Below are 20432 nucleotides of genomic sequence, written 5' to 3' on the forward strand. Positions count from 1 at the left end.
GGTTTGGCCCCGGGAGCGCTCATCCCGCGCACTGGAGCGATCAATCTGCCGATCGATCGACATGGGCAGCAAGCAGCAGCAGCAAAACCCCCAGCTCTTCCAGCGATTGGGGAATTACAATCCCCACTCCTCGCTCGCCACCGCGGCTTCTTTCAGCTCGCCCAACAAGAAATGGATGCTCAACGCCAAGAACGATGTGGTGGAAGTGGCGCCGGACCATCTCCACCACGGCTATGGAGACCAATCGCAGTTCCAGGCGATCAATCTCTCCGCCCAGCAACAGGGATTCGTGGGCGAATGTGGGCGAGGAGGAGGAGGGGGAGGATCTGGAGGATCAGTGTTGATGCGCTACAACTCGGCTCCCAGCTGCCTCTTCTCCGATCTCGACCAGATTGCTAGATCTCTCAACGAGGCCGCCGCCGCCAGCGCCGCCGCCGCCCCTAGCGCCGCCAATGCGCCGCTCTTCTCCCCCGACGTCCTCCCGCCGCTACCGTCCGCCATGGCCGCGACGAGCAAGAAAAAGATTGGCAGCCCCACGCACAGCTCCAGCCGCTACTCCGCCCAGAGCTCCACCTCCCTGGGCATGGATTTCAGCGTCATGGATCACCACCACCACCACCATCGCCAGCAGCAGAACGGATTCACGGGCTTGCTCACGGGAACTTCTTCCAGCACTGCCGCCGCCATCGCCAAGAACACCACGGCGACGCCATCGCCATCACCACCACCAGCCAATTTGACGCGGCAGAGCAGCTCCCCCGCGAGCTTGCTGTCGCGGCTGGAGATCGATCGCCAGGGGCTGCAGCATGGTAGCAGCGAGGAGGACAGCCCGCTAGAGATGCGATCGCCCATCACCGATCAAGAGATGATGGTGGCCAGCGTCTCGGGTGCCATGGATTTGGGGGCGGTCTCTTCCGTGGATTGCGGCTTCTGGGATGGCAGCTCCGCGGCGGCAATGGCTGTCCATCCCGCCGCCGCTCACCATGCCGCCGCCGCCGCCGCCGCCGCGGCGCAGCAGCAACTCCATGGCTCGGTGTTCATGGGGAATGGGAATTTGGATCAAGGCGGGCGAAAGAGAATCCGGGACGTGGACATGGACATGTTGGACGCGGCGTTGGATCACAGCAGTAGTAGCGGCGGTGGTGGCGGAGGTGGTGGCGGTGGCGGCGGCGGAGGTCATGTAAGTTCTTCAAAGTTACCTCTTTCTTCTTTGTTCTTGGAGTGGTTCTCTATAGCTTTGCTAGAATTCCTTCTTTCTTTCTCGCTAGCGTCCTTGATCGATTCGATCGGATCGATCGACGTCCATTTTTTTTTTCTTCTTTCTTCTTCTGATGGAACTTTCATTGCTTGTTTGTTTTCTAGTCCGCTGCATGCTTGATGAAACGGGCTTGCTACTGCAAGCAAGCTCGCGGGGACTGATTGATGAAGAGAGTCGGGTTAAAAGGTTGGTTGGATCTTTCTCTCCACTTTTTTCTCCCATTTTTCCGAGACTATCTAAGTTGCTGTTTTGGTAATCTTTGTTTTTGTTCCTCATGGAAGTTTGGATTCTAACGAGCTTTGTCTCTCTCCTTTTGTTTTCCAGCAGCAGCAGCAGCAGCAGCAGCATCACACATTGACACGACACTTGAGCTTGCCGATCTCGACGGGGCGATCGAGTGGCGGATTGCTAGCGGCGGAGAACTTGCTCCAGGATTCGGTGCCTTGCCGGCTTCGAGCAAAGCGAGGGTGTGCTACTCATCCACGAAGCATTGCCGAGCGTGTAAGTTGTCACACTATACTCTCTCTCTCCTCTCTCTCTCTCTTCAATCGCATCGATCGCTTTTAAGTTCTCCCAAGTTTCCGAGGGATCTTCGCATGCTTTTCGATCGATCGAATAGTTTTCCCGTATAGAACTTTACTTCCAGTCAAGTCTGTTTGATCGACTCGAGTTCTTTCAGGTCCGCCGGACGAGGATTAGCGAACGCATGCGAAGGTTGCAAGAGCTAGTCCCAAACATGGACAAGGTAACTTCCTCTCTTCGATCTCGATCTAGTCGTTGCTAGATCTTTTCATTCGCATCTTTGCTTTGATTTCCACGGGAGTTCTTCTATACTTTGGCTAAAGTTTCTAACAGTCTTTGGCTGTGATCCAGCAAACCAACACCTCGGACATGCTAGACGAGGCGGTGGAGTACATGAAGTTCCTCCAAAAGCAAGTAGACGTGAGTATATCCTCCTCTTCACACACATTGTTTAGTCTCATCGATTTTCCTCGTCCCAGGACCTCCAAGAGTGCCGCGAGAAGTGCCAGGGACTTTGCAAGATGAGCCAGCAACAAGGCAAAACCGCTAGCAATGGATCGCAACATTAACTCCGAAGAAATCTCCTCCCGTGCGCGAAAGAGGGGAAAAAAATCGAAACTTTCCTCGCTGATCGCGTGAACTCGCTGGAAAGAATTGGAACAAAGTGAAGAACGAGAAGAAGAAGAAGAAATCTGTAAGTTCGTTCCAACAGTGTAACATATATCCATCCTCTTTGGCGAGCGTTGACCAATAAAAGATTCCTTCCGTGGGCCAGGTACCCCTCCCGGGCGTTGACCATCGCCCATCCCGCGTTGACCGGGATCCGACGGCTGAGCTCAGTCCGGCCTCCTTCCTAGACCGCGGAGGACCACGTCTTTGATCCTTCCTTGTCCGCGCATTGTTTCTACCGCGAATAAATGCAAAGGAAGATCTTTTCTAGCCTAGGGCTCTTGGAGCGAAGAATGCGCGTTCTTTCTTCCAATTGGGGCAAGGATTTCCTCGCCACAGGTTCGTAGAATTCACGGCTGTAGATCATAGATAGATCGACGCGCAGCGCCTGGGCAATGATCAATCAAGCGATTGATCGATAGTTTGGGGGGGAATTTCTAGATCCAAGAATCCATTCCAGCGCAGCCATGAACGATCTGATGAGCCGCTCCTTCTCGGGGCCGCGGAGCTACGTGGATTTGCGGCACGACCGCGACCTGGAAGCCGGCGGCGAGACGGAGATGACAGTGGTGGACTCAGAGAGAAATCTGGCGCTCTTCCTCGAGGAGGCCAACGAGATCCAGGCCAAGATGAAGAGCGTGGAGGGATTGCTCGCGCGCCTCCAGCAGGCCAACGAGGAGAGCAAGAGCATCCACAAGGCGCAGGCCGTCAAGGCGATCCGGCAGCGCATGGACAAGGACGTGGAGCAGGTCCTCAAGCTCGCCAAGTCGATTAAAGCCCAGCTCGAGGAGCTCGACAAGGCCAACGCCGCCAACCGCAAGATCGCTGGATTTGGAGCCGGCACTCCCACCGATCGAACGAGAACCTCCCTGACCGCGAGCATGAGGAAGAAGCTCAAGGACATCATGGGCGATTTCCAGGAGCTCCGACAGAGGATGAAGGGCGAGTACCGCGAGGCGATCGGTCGGCGCTACTTCACGGTCACTGGCACCGATCCGGACGAGGAGACGCTGGAGACGATGATCGAGACCGGCGAGAGCGAGACGTTCCTCCAGAGGGCGATCCAGGAGCAGGGGCGCGGCCAGGTGATGGAGACGATCCGGGAAATCCAGGAGCGGCACGATGCCGTGCGAGAGATCGAGAAGAACTTGCTGGAACTCCACCAGATCTTTCTCGACATGGCGGTGCTGGTTGAGGCGCAGGGCGAGCAGCTCAACAGCATCGAGGATCAAGTCCACCGAGCTTCTTCGTTCGTGGCGAGAGGCACCACGAATCTCCAAGTCGCGAAGAAGCACCAGAGGAGCGCCAGGAAGTGGACTTGCATCGGGATCATCATCTTGATCATCGTGGTCATCGTGATCCTGGTACCCATCCTGGTTAGAGCCAGGAACAACAGCTCCTCGCCGTCACCATCGCCGAATCCAGTGACACCATCGCCGCCACCACCGGTGGCGCCGCCGCCGCCAACTTAGCTTGCTCGATCTGGTGTAAAAAAAAAACTCTTTTCCGTTAAAGTTTTGATTTTGGATGCTTACCAGATGAGTTTTTGTTCGATCGATTCCATCCAAGATAACAATTTCTCTTTCCAGCAAAGTGCTAAAGTTTCGATTTGCCCCACTCTCTCGTAAAGTGTTAACTTTGCTTGAAAGCCTTCCCATCGCCGCAAAGCTTCACTCGATCGATCAAACTGTTTCAAAGTGTGAGAGAGAATGGCTAGAAAAGTTTTAGATCACGATGGCCGTACCTTTTCTCTTTTCTCGCTTTCTCTTTCCTTGTAAAGTCTTTCACGAGTTTGGAACGTGAAAGCCGATAACTCCCCGCTTCTCTCCCGTGCCGAGGCAGCGCGAGCAATGCGCAAGCCCGGATCCCCGGCATTCTTCACACCTACGAAAGAAGGAAGAAGAAAAGAGAGAAAGAGAGAGAAGATCAAACCATGATCGTGATGATCCAGCGGAGAACAAACCATTGCGGCCAAGCTCCATCGGGTAGCATGACGTGTTCTATACAATTGGTCCGACCTGGACGCATTGCGCTATCGTCAAACAAAAAAATTAAAACTTCCTCTTTCGTGTCGCGAGATTCTTCTCTCATTTTTTTCTCTCGATCGTGAGCCTGTACCTCGTCCAGCGCATCTCCAGCATTTGACCCTGCGATGGCCACCGCAAACCTCGCAGCAGGGCTGAGGAATCGGTCGCGGCTGCCGCTTGACATTGGCCTGCGAAGAAAGCGAGAGATTATCGCAAGAATGCGCGAGCGCGCTACCTCCGTCTTGACGATTAGCACGCGCTTGGGCAATGGCACCCACGGATTGCCCATCACCGTCCAGTCCCCAGCCATCGAATCTTGCCCAAATGAAGAACCCTAAATCTTAATCTTTTGGGCTTACTTTAGCCCTTAATTAGTCTTTCCTTTTACCCTTAAAGCTTTACAAAGCTTCCATCAATATAACACACCATTGCTTCTCCTTCTCTCCTTCGCAAGCCTCGAAAACCTTGGCTATGGTGGTGCCAAGCTTCGCGTCTCTCAATCCCTGGAGAAGCATCCTTCTCGCAAATCTAATGGCCTCTTCCACACGCCCGTTCTGCGAAAGCGCGCTCACGATCACGCTCCAGGACACAGCGTTCTTCACCGCGATCTTGTCGAAAGCCTCTCTCGCCTCCGCGCAGCAGCCACAGCTCCCATACATCTGGACAAGCGAGTTCCCGACGATGACGTTCGTATCGAGCTTCTTCTCCACGGCCTGGACGTGGATTTCTTTCCCCCGATCCAAGTCCCGGATGTTCGAGCAGGCCGCTAGAACAGCGACGTAAGTCACCTCGTTGGCTCTCGTCCCTGTCTCCTCCATCTTCCGGAACAGATCGATCGCCTCTCGAGCGCTGTCGTTGCGAGCACACGCCGTGATCATCGTCGTCCATGTCACGACGTTCTTCCTCCGGATCCCCTCGAAAACTCTCCTGGCATCGCCCAAGCTTCCACACCTCCCGTAAGAAGTGATGAGCGAGGTTGCGACGTCGGCGGAGCTGCTGCTGTATCCCAGATAGTAAGCCCGCCGGTCGAGCGAATTCACCTCCGGGAGGCTCGAGCAGGCACCGAGAGCCGCGGCTAGAGCGACGTGATCCGGCTTGATACCTTCCAAGTCCATTCTCCGGAAGATCACCAGTGCCTGCTTGAGCTGGCCGTGCCGAGAGAACGCCGAGAGCATGCTCGTCCAGAAGAGAAGACTATCGGATGGAACTCTTTCGAAGACGGCCTTTGCGCTGTCGAGACTTCCACACTTGCTATACATGTTGATCAGCCCGGCCCCGATGCTTTCGCTGGATTCAAGCCCGCTCACGACGACGTGACCATGGATCTCTCGTCCGTCTTCGAGCAAACCAGCCTTGGCACACGCAGCTAGAGCCGAAACATACGTGATCTCGGTCCTCTCCACGCCTACAAACTCCATCTTCCAGTAGAGCTCGAGCGCCTTCTTCGTGTAGCCGTTCTGGGAGTAAGCCGCCACCATCGAGTTCCACACCGCAGGGCTGCGGTGTTTCATCGAGTTGAAGACCCGCCTCGCGTCTTCCACACTTCCACACTGCCCATACATGCTGATGAGCGAAGTTCCCACGGCGTTTAGATCCAGCCCGAGCTCCTGGAGCTTCTCGTGGAGATTCTTCCCTTCTTCCAGCCCCTGGATCTTGGAGCAAGCACCGAAGATGGTGGCGAAAGTGATCCTGTCGCCCTCGAGACCCTGCTCGAGCATCTCCACGTAGAGCTCCACTGCCTGCTTGAGATGCCCGAGCTGGGCATAAGCTCCGATGATGGAGTTCCATGAAACCACGTCCCTCTTCTCCATGGTGTCAAACACCCAGCGCGCGTACTGGATGTTGCCACACTTGCCGTAGAGCGCGATGAGAGAGTTCTCGATCTTGGCGTTGAGCTCTAGATCCAGCTCCAGCACCGCGGAGTGGAGCTTCTCCCCTTCGGCCAGAGATTTCACCGCGCAGCACGCTCGCAGCAAGCTTATTATCGTCACTTCGTCCGGCTTGGTCCCTTCCAGCTGCATCCACCGGAAGATCCCCAGCGCCTGCCAGGAATCCCCATTCTCTACGTAGGCTGCGATCATGATGCTCCACGAGTAGAGATTTTTCTCGAGGATTCTGTCGAACACCGCGCGAGCGTCGTCCAAATGCCCGCATTTGCCATACATCTGGACTGTAAGATTTCCCAGAAACGTGCCCTGGTCCTGCTCCCTCTCCCGGAGCTGGGAGTGGATGCGCTTACCTTGCGCGAGGTTCCTCGTCCGGCTGCATTGCCGGAGAAGCTCCGAGTAGCGCGCGATCTCGATCTCGCCGAATTCCACATCCTCCGAGGCGGGAAGCGCAATCTCATGCTGATGCTGCTGCGCACGAATCGAATCGTAGAGGAATCCCCGGCGCTTGCCCTGGAAAAAACCGGCATTGGGCACGAAATACGCCATAGCCGGGAAGAACCCTAAAAAATCCGTTAAGTAAAGACGTCAACTTTACCCTAAACCGGCAGTAGAATTGGATAGCCTGAAGATCTTCGCCCCAGCGGCTGCTCCCTCTCACCAATGCCTTCCTCTTCCATCAGGGAGAGTGCACAGGGGTTTAGTAGCTCTCTCTTCCATGGCGCGCGTCGGCTCCGCGGTCCTGGAGCCAGAGGAAATCGGTGGCCTAGACGACGGCGATGATCTTCGCAGAAATCGTCGTCCTGGATCACCAGTTTCGAGCCCATGTCAAATACTGCGAGAATTAGGCCCGATAGAATCACAAGATCCAGCTCGTTTTCCATGGCAGGGAGATCACAGGGAGCTCCACGAAGTGGACGCGTGCCAAGGTCTGGCTGATCTGCGATGTTTCTATGGTGACTGGTGTTCTTAGCAGCAGATCGTTTAATCGTTGTTCTTGCCGCCTGAGTCAGTTGGTTTTCTCTTGCCAGTGGAAGGAGGGACAACTTGACTACACAAGCCACGAAGAATGTGGGGTAGAAATACTGAATGTTTTGGTACGCAGCTTAAGCATATAGGATATAATTCTCATATCAAGCAACAAGCTGTGAGTCCTGGCAGAGCAGCTTTCAGGCCTAAGGTCCTAGGTCTACGTGCACTGTGTGTTCCAGTGTGGAACTGACCTTAGTACGGAAAGAGCAAAGTTAATTTGCAGGCGGAACAGAAACGCAACGCCTCGGGAGGCTCGTAGGCCAATGGAGGCGAATCGTAGATAGGAGACTTGAGAGTTGCATAGAGTTTGACAAATTGGAAAACTTCCCCAAAAGGAAAAAGATTATACTAAACGAATTGAAGGTTTGTATCTACAAAAACAGCAACAAAGCTCTTAGGTGTTTATGCGCGATGAGGAGATATGAACAAAGCTGTCAGTGCGGTCAATCTCATGCCAGCAAGAGATGCTGTCGCGTCGACTGTGCTGCTGCGAGGATTTGTGGAGCTCAACGTGATCAGCGAAGCGGAGGGCGTCTTCCAGGCGGTGCCGGATAAAGACATCCATGCACACACAGTTCTTGTCATGGCTTCTGCTGAGGTGGGATCGGCTACTAGCTTGCAAATGGAGGAGGCCAGCAAGGCGGTTCTCATGGAAAAGGAATCCTATAGCGTGGAATGCGTTGATTTAGCAAATGCTAGGCAAGGGGATCTGCAGTATGCGCTGAAGCTGTTCGAGTCTATGCAGCTCTATGGCGTAAATCCAGATGGTGCCACCATGGTATGTCTTCTGCAGGCTTGCAGCCACAGACTTGATGTGCAAACAGGGCGTGAAGTCTTCAGAAGAAGTTCGGACTGTGCCATTCCAGCAGAAATACTGCTGCATGGTTGATTTGCTCGCAAGAGCTGGCCATCTGGATGACGCCGAGGAATTGGTTTGTGCAATGCCTTTTTATTCCCTCTGCTGCAGAATGGAACGCTCTTCTAGGGGCATGCAGAAGCCAGGGCGATGGAAACGTACGCAGAGCAGAAAGAGTAGCGAAGAAAGCAATGGAGTTAAACAACGAGGCTTCCTACGTCCTTATGGGAAACATCTACTCGGGCAGCAAGAATGACCAGGTAGATATTGATATGGCTCTGGAATCTCTTAGGGAGAAAATGAGAGAACAAGGTCTAACGAGAAAGCCTGCAATAACCGTCGTCACTGTCGGGAAGGAAACTCATAGGCTTATGATGGACGACAAGAGTCACCCCAATATCCAAGAAATTAGCGCAGAATTGGCAACGTTAACCAGACTACTTAAAAATGAAGGGTATGTTCCCAGAATTGATCTTGTATTCAGTGGGAAGGAAGAGGTTCTGGCGGAAATGGCTCTGGCCAAGCACAGCGAGAAACTGGCTTTAGCCTGTGGTATCCTTTACTCCAAGGAAGCAGCAGGGGCGCACATCAGGATTAAAAACAACCTTCGGATGTGTGCAGATTGCCATCAGATGATGTGTCTTGCTAGCAAGATTTATGATGGCAGGAAAATTACTGTGAAGGATGCTAGCCGAGTCCATTGTTTTGAACAAGGCGTTTGTTCCTGCGAGAACAACTGGTGAATCGACAAGAGAGTAAAAAAAAGAGGAAAACAAAATATAAAGAAAAGAAAAATAATGTTTTTTTACTTCTAATATAACAAAAAACGAATTTATTTTTGTGTTCCTAATACGATTCTATTGGGGCATGTCTCATCGTGTGGTCTCAGAGACTATCGTCCCTTTCGGTAAGCACAAAGGTAAGTCGCTCATAGATGTTGAGGAGAAGTATCTTGAATGGATGGCACAAGCATTTCCACCGACTTCCAAATGGGGGAAACTTGCAAAGCTGGCCCTAGATCATCATCGTCAAACTTCTTCAAGCAATAAACTAGGAGATGTGGTCCTCCATTTTGGGAAGCACAAAGGGAAGGCACTGAAAGAGGTTCCCAAGTCGTACTTAAGTTGGATGGCTGTCAAGATGGCTGGTGAGAATGTGGGCGTTACGGCGCAAAGATTTCTTGATGGATGCAACATGAACATCATCCCTGATTTGGCTCCAGATGAGAGACAACAAATGTTCCGTTCTACTGGTTTGATCCAGAAGATGGGGTCTACTGGTGAAGTGAAACAAGCCAAAGCTTTGTTTGATGATATGCCTCAGACAGATGCAGCAGCCTGGAATGCCATGATCACTTGTTATGGCCAGAATGGATACATTGCAGAAGCAAAGGAGTGTTTTGATGCAATGCCCTGTGACAAAACCAAGTTTTCATGGTTTGCACTATTTGGGGCTTATTATCGCAAAGATTTGGTGGAGGAAGCAACTGAACTGTTTCACCAGATGCCACGGAGAGACCAAATGGTATGGATCACTCTGCTTCGGCTTCATTCACAGAAGCTTGACATGTTGAAAAAGATCTTCCAGATGATGCCGTTTCACGATTTAACGTCGTCTACTTTGATTCTGAGCACTTATTCCAGCCACGAATACTATGAAGAAGCTAAAAATTTGTTCGACAAAATGCCAGAAAGAGATTCGGTATCTTGGAATGCAATGCTTGCAGCATATGCCAATTCAGGGCATGGTTCTGAAGCACATGAGCTGTTCAAACTGGCCCCGCACTGGAACAGAAGCATTTGCCTTTCTATAATAAAGGTCTACGCAGAAGACTACATGCTTCAAAATGCAGAGAGCTTGTTCCACTCAATGCTGCAGCGCGACATAGTCTCATGGACCAAGTTCATGGATGTTTGTGCTCGATGTGGTGATATGGAGAAAGCAAATGAAGTCTTCAGATTAATGCCTGCCACAGACATTGTAGCATGGACAGTGATGCTGGGAGGTTATGCCGGACGGAACATGCTGAATGAAGCAAAGCTAATCTTTGACGAAATGCCTGAGAGGGACACGCATGCCTATACTATATTCCTCATGGCCTGTGCTGAAGAAAGTGGGAATGTGAAGGAGAAGGATATGGAAGCCTTCATGGATATGGCTGAAGCGGATACAGTTGCGTGGAATTCTCTGCTTGCAGCAAATGCCAGGGATGGCCAGTTGCAACATGTAGCGAAGGTGTTCGAGTCAATGCAGTTACAGGGCGCAAGTGCAGACAGTATTTCCTTTGTGTGCATCCTACAAGCTTGTAGTCACAATGCCAAGGTGCAATTGGGACGCGATTTCTTCAGAAGTATGGGTTTGGATTACAGCATTGGAGCGGAAAGGAAACACTATTGCTGCATGGTTGACTTGCTTGCCAGATCTGGGCATTTGGACGATGCAGAAGAATTGATATCCAGCATGCCTTTTCATCCTTCGGCTGCGGAATGGAATGCTCTTCTAGGTGCATGCAGGAACCAGAAGAAAGAAGGCTCAGGTCGAGCGGAAAGAGCAGCAAAACATCTAATGGAGCTCAGAAATGAGGCATCTTATGTGCTCTTAGGCAATGTCTATGCAAATAGGCATGTTGACTTGGATGACTGCAATTCCCACCCAGTCGACGTAGACATGGCTCTTGAGTCTTTGAGGGAGAGCATGAGACAACGGGGTTTTAGGAGGAAACCAGGGATAAGTACCGTCAACTTTGGTAAAGGGACATACACTTTTGTGGTTGGTGATAATCACCCTGAGATTAATGCAGAGCTTGAAAGGTTGACCGGGCTGTTAAGAGCAGCGGGTTATAAGCTAAAGACTGAAGTTTCGTTTTATGGTGGTGATCAGAAAGAGAAAGAAGAGCTCCTTTGTCGACATAGTGAAAAACTAGCACTTGCCTTTGGGCTGCTGTCCACTCAAGAAGGGGGGGATGAAATTATACGGATAACAAAGAACTTGAGAATGTGTTATGACTGCCATGATGCTACTAGGGTGATATCTGGATTGGTGAAAAGAAAGATCGTTGTAAAAGATGCTAATAGGTTGCATAGATTTGAGAATGGCATGTGCTCCTGTGGTGATTTTTGGTAACTTGAGAGTACAAGATTAAAGGCCAGAAGGAATTCAGTACTGTCTGAACCCAGGTTCGAACTGGGGACCTCTAGTGTGTGAGACTAGCGTGATAACCAACTACACCATCCAGACATGATATATAGGTGTACAGTTACACAATAAATAATTGTTAAAAACTTAACAAACTTAAGTAGTTCTTTAGCAGCATATTATTTGAATAAATTCATTTCTCCTCAACAATACTACAACATTCGTTGCACTATGCAAACCCATTTAGTTTGCTTTGTAAAAGTAATATTTTTTTGTTATTAATGCTATCTAGAATATTATAAATACAATAGAATTGGGTATTTTTATGGCTAAAAACTATTATGAATTGAAGAATTTATTAATTTTATGTAAGAATTTATAATATCCTAAAATTGATAATATAATTTGTTTTAAATTATTAAGTTCTTATTTTAAGTATAAAATAACTGAGAACATAATTAAATTCTTAAATATAAAGAAATATCCTATACTATGCAGTATGCTCTCTAAGGACCATATTTTATTAGTGATAAATAACTGTTAAACCTTAACTAACAGCAAAACCATTAGGAATATCTTAAAATATACTTGAATATTTTAGGTACCTTATGCTAAAGCAAACCAAACATAACTAACTATTTAATAGAAGTGAATTTATTCTTCTATATATATAATGATAGTAACCTAAATCACTATATTTTTTATTAAAATATTGTTTAATTTATATAAGAATTAGAATATATAAGTATATTCTATGATATCAAATGAATGATTGTGATTTTCTACAATTATATATTGTTTACTTTATTTATAATTTTTTCCCCACTTAATAATAACAAATAAAAGTTTTTAAACTATCCAGAATTGTAGTTGTTAATCCTTTAGATCTTTATAAACCACTAGGAAAAATTACCCACCTACATAAACTCTAAACTTTAAAGTTAAGTTATTAAACTTATAAAAATAACATTATTGAGTTTTATAATTTTACACTCAATTGTTTTTCTATAATCTAGAGGGTATGAAGATTCATTAATTTAAATTTAAATTTAATTTATTTAGGATTGATAGGTTGATAGTTAAGAATTAAAAACTTAAAGTGAATTAGAATTATTCAAAAACTAAAGATTTTTATAATAATTTTCATTAAAAAATCCTAATTGAGGAAAAAGCTCTCATTTAGAGAAGGAAAAAGTTTATAATAATGATTCCCTACCATTTGTCATATTGTATTAAGGCCTCAATCTTAATAATTACTAGCCTTGTTATAATAAAAAGTATATTAGAATATACATCTAAAGACAAACTATTATGAAAATTGCTAAAATGTTTTAAAACTAGATTAAATAATTTTCTTCTCAGCATAAAAAATTACTTTATATAGTATTATATTATTCTTATTTTTTTTAAAATAAAATATTTGCTACATATGTTTAAAAAAAACTTATAAATTTGAGTATAGGCAAATTAATATTCACTTTGGCAAACACCAAAATAAATCCATCTTCAATAATAAAATAAAGTAAAAACATTTTTATTTTTAAATATTCTTACCTTTAATTTAAATATGTTTTTTATAGTTTAACTAATTAATAGGTTAAGGTATTTTAAGTTATATAAAAATAATAAAAGAAATTTTATTAGAGATTTTTTTTAAATACATAATTTTAAGATTAATTTTACTTTATAGTTATAATAATTTGTTATGCTGCAAAAATATTTAGTTTACTTTTAAAAACTAGGGTGAAGTGTAACAAAAAGTGTGAATAATCAAACTAGTAGGTAAGAGATGTAAACCAAACAAACAAATGGGTAAATGAGATTATAAATGACACACAAGAAAGTATAAAAATGACAAACAAAACAAAAAATGCATTAATAAAAAAAACAAAAGAAAATTTGTATGCCATATCATTACTATATATACAGAAAATGTAAATTTAAATAGTGTTTAATAAGAAGTACTTTAACTAAATGTAATTATGCTATGGTTCAAAATGTTTTATAATTTAAAAGAAACTAAAAGATGTAGATGTCTCTTGCTAATCTAGAGTATAGTATTACAAGTAATTCATAACTGGAACCTACAAAGTTACTGAAAAAGAAAAAAAAAGAAGAAGGAAATATGTATCTACCACCAGCTAAATATATTTTATAGTAGAAAAAGAAGTTTAAAAGCGAAAAATCACAACCGTTAGATTAAGGTATATCCTAAAATATACCTGGAGATTCGTAATATATTCCCAAAAATAAAATACTAACGAAAAGTTTAAATAAACACATTTCTCTAAAATAAAACTCCAGTAAAAATGTCATTAAGAAGGAAGAACCCGACCGTTATAGCAAACCCTGATCTTAGGGTTCATCCGAGCAGTGGATCCGCGACGATGAGCAGTGGGCGCGGCAGCTACTTCCCGAAATGCAGGAAGGACGCGCAATGCAAGTGCTCGATGTGTGTGGATAGCTTGAATGCTACTCGAGATCTTCGCCCCAGCGGCTCCTCTTCTAGGCGAGGAATGCTTGGGCCTCTCAGAAATGCCCTCAGCAGAGCATTTGGATCCCCTCTTCCTTCACCTGGAGATCACAGGTTTAGTAGCCCCTCCCTCTTCGATTTCTCCTCTCCGAGTGTTTCTTCCACGGCGCGCGGCGGCTCCGCGGTCCTGGAGCCAGTCTTTGAAGAGATTGCGGCAGAGAAATCGGTGGCCTCCTCGAAGAGGGATTCCTTCCCCAGATCTAGACGGAGATGGCTCCTCTGGGTGTTGGCGGTGGCCACGGCAGTGACGATCTTCGCAGAAATCGTTGCGCCGGTGATCCTGGCTCGCCAATTTCGAGCCCATCTCAGCCCTGGAGCAGTGATCGAAATGGCCACCGCGTCGAGAGCTAGAATCAGGCCCGCGGACAGGATAGGATTCCTCCAGCACAGGATCCAGCGCGTGTTTCGTGGCAAGGAGATCTCCAATTGCACAGGGAGCTCCACGAAGTGGACGCTTGCCGAGGTAGACCTCCCTCCTCTCCTTTTGGAAAGCTCTTTTGATCTGCGATGCTTCCACAGGATGGAGCATTGATCCACTCGAGATGCCGCCTCTACTCGTCCCCCGCGGAAGAGCTCTCCATCTGGGGCTACCCGATCGTCACAGCCGGTGTTCTTGGCAGGAGACCCGCGGATCGTTTAATGTTTGTTCTTGCCGGCCGAGTGATCGAGGTACTGCTTTGCTTCCTTCCCTTCTTTTATGATCGATCCATGGTTTTCTCTTGCCAGTGGAAGGAGGGACAACTTGACTACACGATCCACGAAGAAGGCGAGTGGTGGAACCACCATCGCTGGGCAGCCTCGGTGATCCATCTCGACAAAAACACTTGGATCGTGCAGTACAGCGCTGGAAGCTTTGATGCGGGGAGTTTTCTTGCGGGCGCTGGTTACATGACGAAGAGGATCGTCAATTCCTGTTTAAAGTATCGCTTCACGTTTCCTTCCACTGTATTGACAATTCCAACGTAGAAGATTTTACACCTTGTAAAGTTGACGTTAAGTTCTCTTTACATCAAATCTCGTTTCATACGACAACAACATCAATGTTTCTATCCCCGCTTCTTGCTCCAGTGCTTGAGTTATGTCCTTCGCTCCAGCAATTCTCTGGAGCAAATCACCCACAAGATTGAGCTCCTGATCTTTGTGACCCCTTTTGTTCTTGAATGCTCAAATCAAAATCCCATTCTGGGACTGATAGCAAAAGGAGTCGTCACTGTGTGCTTGAGATCTTGCTCTAGTCAAGGGAGATCCTTACCACCTTCTTCCCTTTAGGATGGGTCGTTTTGATCATTTTCTTTTCTGTGCTCTTGGGGGAGCAAGAATCTCTGTAAAGGTGATGCATGTCAGTTGGGTTTAGTCTGTATAAGATCTTGTCGATGTAGATTTTGTGCCTCTGTGAAGATCAAAATCTCGTACAAACTGTTCAATCTCTTCCAAGAATTTATCCAAGCCAGGCCTCTTGGCGACTAGAAAGCGTTCAAGCGGAATGACTCTCCCACTAAAAAGCTTCAACGTGATCATTGTGGTTGGAGATGCCAGAGGGGATATGGCAGCTGCAGCTAGAGCTAAAACACAACACCAGATGCTGCTGCAATCTCCTGTTGCAAATCGCAGCTGAATAAGTTGTTTCGCTCTCTCGTTTTCAATAATTAATGTAAGTGTGGTTGAAAGTTCTATGCTGGAACTCTGAGATTTTCAGCAAGGAAATTGGATGACTAGTCTTGACCAAGTTGCCGTGCTCGCAAGAGAAGTGAACGTTTCAGGTGCACTAGGAAATCTTTCCATTTGGTTACTTTAACTAGTGGTAATTGGATGCAAAGGCCAACCAGGTCTTGATCAAGTCCCAAGAAACTGTGGTCAACGATTATCGGTGGCCTGTGGCTCCTTGAAGAGGGTTTCCTTCTTCTCTAGATGTCCTCTGGTGGTGATCTTTTTATCGTCGCCTGGCACATCAAACTTGAGCCTATCTCAGCCATGGAGCAGTGCTCGAAATACCAACAGAGTTTAGAGCTAGTGGACTCATGCCAAAGTAGATCTCATCTGCAGTTCCATAGGATGGAGCATTGATCATTCGAAATGCCCCATGTATTTGTCCACGGCTCTCCATTTCAGGCTCTGTCACTGCCACTGTTCTTGGCACAGATCGTTTGATGTTTGTTCTTGCCAGTAAAGTACCTTACTGTGTTATATCTTCCCTTAGAGGGACAATAGGGTTCATAAAGAAAGTGGGTGGTCTATCTTGAGAAAACTTTAGATTTGCAAGTTGTTTTCATTTCAAATGGTAAATAAATAAAATTAATGTTAAATTAAAACACTAAGTAATTAAATAAATTTTTTAAATATTTTTTAAAATTAAAAAAGTATGATATGCTAATTAATGTTGAAAGAAGCATTTTCACATAAATATTTTACTTTAAACATTTCTATAATACATATAAATTTATCATATGTTAAAATACATGATAAATTAAGTATTATTAGAGCATGTGGCCTGGTGGTAGAGCAATTAATGAAAGAAAACAAAATCAGAAATACACTAACATAAATTAAAATAAACAAATAAATATAGTTTAATTAATAATAAATATAACAACAAAAAATAATTTAAAAGTTTTCAACAATTTGTTTTGTATTATGATTGATTAATCAAAATAGAAGTATTATCTATATTTTACAAAATTTATTTTATACAATAATTTTTTATAAAACCTTTATTAAAAGATATTTAACCTTATTTTTTATATTATTTTTATTTAGTAATGTATTTTAAATAAATCCAAACTGTATTTTTTTCTATCTTTTAGACCATATTTGTGCTTTTTTAAAAAATTATAAAATTAAAAATAAAAGTAGATCCAATAATATTCTATAAACTTCACAATATAAAAAATTTAAATTTGAATATAAAATTTTTATTCTAAAATTAAAACATTAAATATACAAATACAACTTCTTAAATATTCATTTGTTCAAATAATCATATATACTATATATTGAAAATATAAATAGTATGTTTGTTAGATGTTGAAATTAAAACAATTATTTTTACATTAATATATATTAAGTATTAATCTATGAAATTTTAAAATAACTAAATAACGCGATTCTCTCTTTAGGGCTTGACCATGTTGGCTAGAAGTGAGAGCCACGAAGACGAGCTATCCCCATCTATCCGGAGGAGATCCCTGGCCACTACCACTCCCCGCGCGACATCCTCGTGAGTCTTACACGCCGCCATCAAGCTCACCCTGGCCGCGGCGTCGCCCGGGAAGGGCATTGCCTTGAGCAGCTCCTGGGCGTCTCCCAATCGCCCGCACCGCGCCAGGACGTCGATCACGCAGCTGTAGTGATCGTGGCTCGGGGAGTCGATCGTCCCGGCGAAATCGCCGCTCGCGATCGACGCGAAGCAGCAACACGCGGCGCGGGAATCGCCGCCGTGGCTCAGCGCCGCCAGCACGCTCTTGATCGTCGTGGCGTCTGCGGCCACGCCCTCGAGCAGCATCTCCTGGAAGAGATCCAGCGCAGCGGCGCCGCCTGGCCGCCGCCCATGCGCCGCCACCATCGCGTTCCACGACGCGGGATCCTTCTCGGGCATGGCGTCGAAGAACACCCTTGCGCGATCAATGTGGCCGGATTGGGAGAAGATCGCGACGACGGCGGTGAGGGTGATGAGATCCCAGGCGGGCATCCGGTGGAGGAGGAGATCCGAGCTCTCGAAGCTCTGAGCGCTGGCGGCGAGCATCGCGTTCCAGGAGGCGATGTTCTTCCCGGGCATCGCGACAAAGATCTTGCGCGCGGCGGCGGCGGAGTCTCGCGCGTGTGCTCGCAGCAGCGCTGTCCACGACACGATGCTCCACTGCGGCATCTTGTGGAAGACGGCAGTGGCGGCGCCAAGGTGGCCGGAGTCGCCATAGCCGCCCACCATCGCCGTCCACGCCGCCACGCTCCGGATCTCCGCGAGGGAATCGAATGCGTTCTTGGCGGCCTCGAGCTGGCCGATTTGGATGTATTTTTGCAGCGTTGCGAGGTTGGAGACGCTGTTCCAGGCGGGCATTTTATCGCGGATCGCTAGAAACTCTTGGTTTTCTTCTCTAGAGGCATTTGCTTGGAGAAGGCACGTCCAGCTCACAATGTCTCTTTTGGTCATCTCGTCAAAGAGGCATCTTGCGTCATTAACAAGGCCTCGGTCTCCTAGAGCGGCTAGAACAGTGTTGCAGGACACGGAGTCTTTAACCGGCATCTTGGAGAACAAATCCTTCATTTTTTGCAGATGCCCGTGCACGGCATATGCTGCAAGCATGGCATTCCATGACACTTGATCGTACATGGGCATTCTTTGATAGATTAGCTCAACTTGTGAGAAGAAGTCTCTTGTTATCATGGTGTTCCAAGAAACGAGACTTTTGCAGGGCATCACATAGAAAATCTCCTGAGCTTTAAGTGTTTGCCCACACTTGGCATATGCTAGGAGGAGAATGTTACACAAGATTGCGTTCCACTGCGGCGAGGCGTTGAACATTTCTATGAGATTTTCGAGGTAACCATTGTCTCCGTACATTTTAAGCATGATGCCCCACGTCACGGCATTCTTTTGTTGCATATCATCAAAAGAAGACTTTGCCAGAGAAAAATGCCCATTATGGGCATAAGTTACTAGCAGAAAATTCCTCGACTTTAGCATAGCCCTAAACCCTTCCCCCTATAATTTCAGGTTTCTTTGATGTTTCTCGAGGTACTCCTTCCTATGATCAATCCAGTGGAAGGAGGGACAAAGTAGGCTATATGATCCACAAGGAAGGACGAAAAAAAAAAACCTAGATCAGCAGCGGAAGCTAGTTTTCTCGCGGGCGCTGGCTACATGGCAAAACTGTTTTGACAATTCCAACACTACACGGGTTGACGCTAAGATAAATCTCGTAGATTTTTCTATCACAACTAACTTGGTGTTGTTCACTTTAGGCCATTGTTAACAAAAGTCTTCATCTCGGGTCATTAATTGCTGCGTTTGGAAGTTTAACATTTGCAACACTTGGAGACACAATGTTCCATGCTAATGTCCTTTTGCTAGAGAGGCATAACACCTGGGTTGTTGCAAATTATTATGTAGGTCCAATTACAACTCTTCACATGCCCACCCCACTGTGCCAGTCTCAAGAGCCTGATAGCAATTCTGATGAACAGGAGTACTACACCAGGTGCTGCTTGTAAAGATTCTTTAGAAAGTCAGTGTAGTGTGTTGGATATTTTATTATTTTTGTTGTTAGTGTTATTATTAATATTGCACTATTAGTTATTTTTATGACTAACAAGTTGAAGGTTTTAATAATTATTTTATTTTAAAATAAGAACATTTTACATATATAATAGCCTAAAAATGATAATATAATATTTTTATAAGGTTCAAGTGTACAAGTACAATGCCATATATTTATATTTCTATATATAAGCTAAAGTTTTTAGCCTAATTGATATGCACATTTTTGTATTCCCATTTTATATTTCATGCAATCACATTAAGGAGTGCTTTGATTTGGGATTTTGGTTTTAATTTAGCTTTTGCATTTTCCTAGTCTCACTTTTTTTTATAGCTTTTTCAATTTTATTTTTTTCATTTTCGTTCATCTTCATGGCAAAGTAGTAACTTACTCCTCCTTTGACTTTAAAGCAACAAATAGTGCAATTACTCAATGTTATGTAGTTGTAGTTAAACAATCAAACTTAATTGATAGTGGCATTTACAGCACATGGTACAATTCTTCCCACTCTTACTACTAATCTTTGCATTCAACAAAAGTTTTTCCATAAGAATTTTAAGGATGATAGGTACCATTGATTTGATCATTTTACAATGATTATTACTTATCATTTTTGGGATGATGTTCAGCATTTACATGAGTTTCCCACGTGCCTCCAAGGGATGGCATTGTGGTGGTGCAATGGTTTAAGTGCAGCCAACTGGAACATTTTCTTAGATGTTTTTTAGTGCACATTTGGACATGCTAATGATTATGATGATGTCTTTTAACAATTGTATCATCTTTATCAAAGGCTATTTAAGTTAGTGATCTAATTTAGTGTTTTCTTCTCTTGATAAAATTATGTGTTTAGCCCAAGGAACAAAAGGACAAGAATACAAAGTGATTTGGAATAGACCTAAAACTTTTAATATCCTAACCAAATGGAGTCTAATGCTATTTCAGCATATTGGTGGACTAATATGAGGATATGGGTATTCCACCAACTAGCATGGTGTGAAACTTGGGCTTAGACCCAAGTCGAACACAGAACAAGAATAAGCACACAAACGGAGCTAAACTATGTAGCTTCAAGTTGCTCAGCCATGCTCAACCTACCCACTATCTTAACTATATTTTTGGAACCCCCCACAACCCCTCCCTAGAGAAACACACTTTGGGCTTTCACCCTTAGTCACAGAGACTAACTCAAAACTTACTAAATATATAATAACATTAAATTGCAAATTGGATATGGGCCTAGCACTATTGTGTTCAGGACA

General features: G+C 45.6%; 7 protein-coding genes and 1 non-coding gene across 10 annotated transcripts; 5 read left to right on the forward strand and 3 right to left on the reverse strand.

Moving 5' to 3' along the window:
* The first annotated feature begins 40 nt into the window (after positions 1 to 40).
* LOC9648674 (transcription factor bHLH122) lies at positions 41 to 2552 on the forward strand. Of its 2 annotated transcripts, none has more exons than XM_024681259.1 (5): positions 41 to 1180; positions 1583 to 1759; positions 1938 to 2003; positions 2132 to 2200; positions 2260 to 2552. In XM_024681259.1, exons 1-5 carry the CDS (start codon positions 62 to 64, stop codon positions 2347 to 2349), a joined length of 1521 nt encoding a protein of 506 aa, XP_024537027.1. In that variant the 5' UTR covers positions 41 to 61; the 3' UTR covers positions 2350 to 2552. The 2 variants fall into 2 exon arrangements, with proteins under 2 accessions (XP_024537027.1, XP_024537028.1); XM_024681260.1 differs by having other exon boundaries at positions 1586 to 1759.
* LOC9646382 (syntaxin-125) lies at positions 2367 to 3983 on the forward strand. The gene has a single exon (XM_002976164.2). The coding sequence runs from the start codon at positions 2917 to 2919 to the stop codon at positions 3919 to 3921; it is 1005 nt and encodes a 334-aa protein (XP_002976210.1). The 5' UTR covers positions 2367 to 2916; the 3' UTR covers positions 3922 to 3983.
* Positions 3589 to 4856, reverse strand: LOC112348534. 2 transcript variants are annotated; one of them, XM_024681261.1, is made up of 6 exons: positions 4712 to 4856; positions 4568 to 4664; positions 4413 to 4467; positions 4194 to 4333; positions 3985 to 4136; positions 3589 to 3931 (listed from the first exon to the last, which is right to left on the reverse strand). In XM_024681261.1, the coding sequence occupies exons 1-4, from the start codon at positions 4784 to 4786 to the stop codon at positions 4234 to 4236; spliced, it is 327 nt and encodes a 108-aa protein (XP_024537029.1). In that variant the 5' UTR covers positions 4787 to 4856; the 3' UTR covers positions 3589 to 3931; positions 3985 to 4136; positions 4194 to 4233. The 2 variants fall into 2 exon arrangements, with proteins under 2 accessions (XP_024537029.1, XP_024537030.1); XM_024681262.1 differs by lacking the exon at positions 3589 to 3931 and having other exon boundaries at positions 4025 to 4136; positions 4413 to 4449.
* LOC112348504 (pentatricopeptide repeat-containing protein At3g57430, chloroplastic-like) lies at positions 4825 to 6911 on the reverse strand. The gene has a single exon (XM_024681159.1). The coding sequence runs from the start codon at positions 6909 to 6911 to the stop codon at positions 4875 to 4877; it is 2037 nt and encodes a 678-aa protein (XP_024536927.1). The 3' UTR covers positions 4825 to 4874.
* Positions 6912 to 7815: 904 nt separating this feature from the next.
* Positions 7816 to 8993, forward strand: LOC112348505 (pentatricopeptide repeat-containing protein At4g21065-like). The gene is made up of 2 exons (XM_024681160.1): positions 7816 to 8278; positions 8362 to 8993. The coding sequence occupies exons 1-2, from the start codon at positions 7816 to 7818 to the stop codon at positions 8991 to 8993; spliced, it is 1095 nt and encodes a 364-aa protein (XP_024536928.1).
* A 124-nt stretch (positions 8994 to 9117) lies between these two features.
* On the forward strand, positions 9118 to 11373 carry LOC9648675 (pentatricopeptide repeat-containing protein At1g56690, mitochondrial). Its single transcript, XM_024681161.1, has one exon. It carries the CDS (start codon positions 9118 to 9120, stop codon positions 11371 to 11373), a length of 2256 nt encoding a protein of 751 aa, XP_024536929.1.
* A 40-nt stretch (positions 11374 to 11413) lies between these two features.
* TRNAV-CAC lies at positions 11414 to 11487 on the reverse strand. Its single transcript has one exon. It is a non-coding gene; the product is annotated as a tRNA-Val (tRNA).
* Positions 11488 to 13746: 2259 nt separating this feature from the next.
* LOC9646384 (sigma non-opioid intracellular receptor 1) lies at positions 13747 to 14953 on the forward strand. The gene is made up of 3 exons (XM_002976166.2): positions 13747 to 14381; positions 14438 to 14587; positions 14645 to 14953. The coding sequence occupies exons 1-3, from the start codon at positions 13773 to 13775 to the stop codon at positions 14882 to 14884; spliced, it is 999 nt and encodes a 332-aa protein (XP_002976212.1). The 5' UTR covers positions 13747 to 13772; the 3' UTR covers positions 14885 to 14953.
* The last annotated feature ends 5479 nt before the right edge of the window (positions 14954 to 20432 follow it).

This window comes from Selaginella moellendorffii, unplaced genomic scaffold (assembly GCF_000143415.4).
Source record: "Selaginella moellendorffii unplaced genomic scaffold, v1.0 SELMOscaffold_30, whole genome shotgun sequence".
Classification (NCBI taxonomy): Eukaryota; Viridiplantae; Streptophyta; class Lycopodiopsida; order Selaginellales; family Selaginellaceae; genus Selaginella; species Selaginella moellendorffii.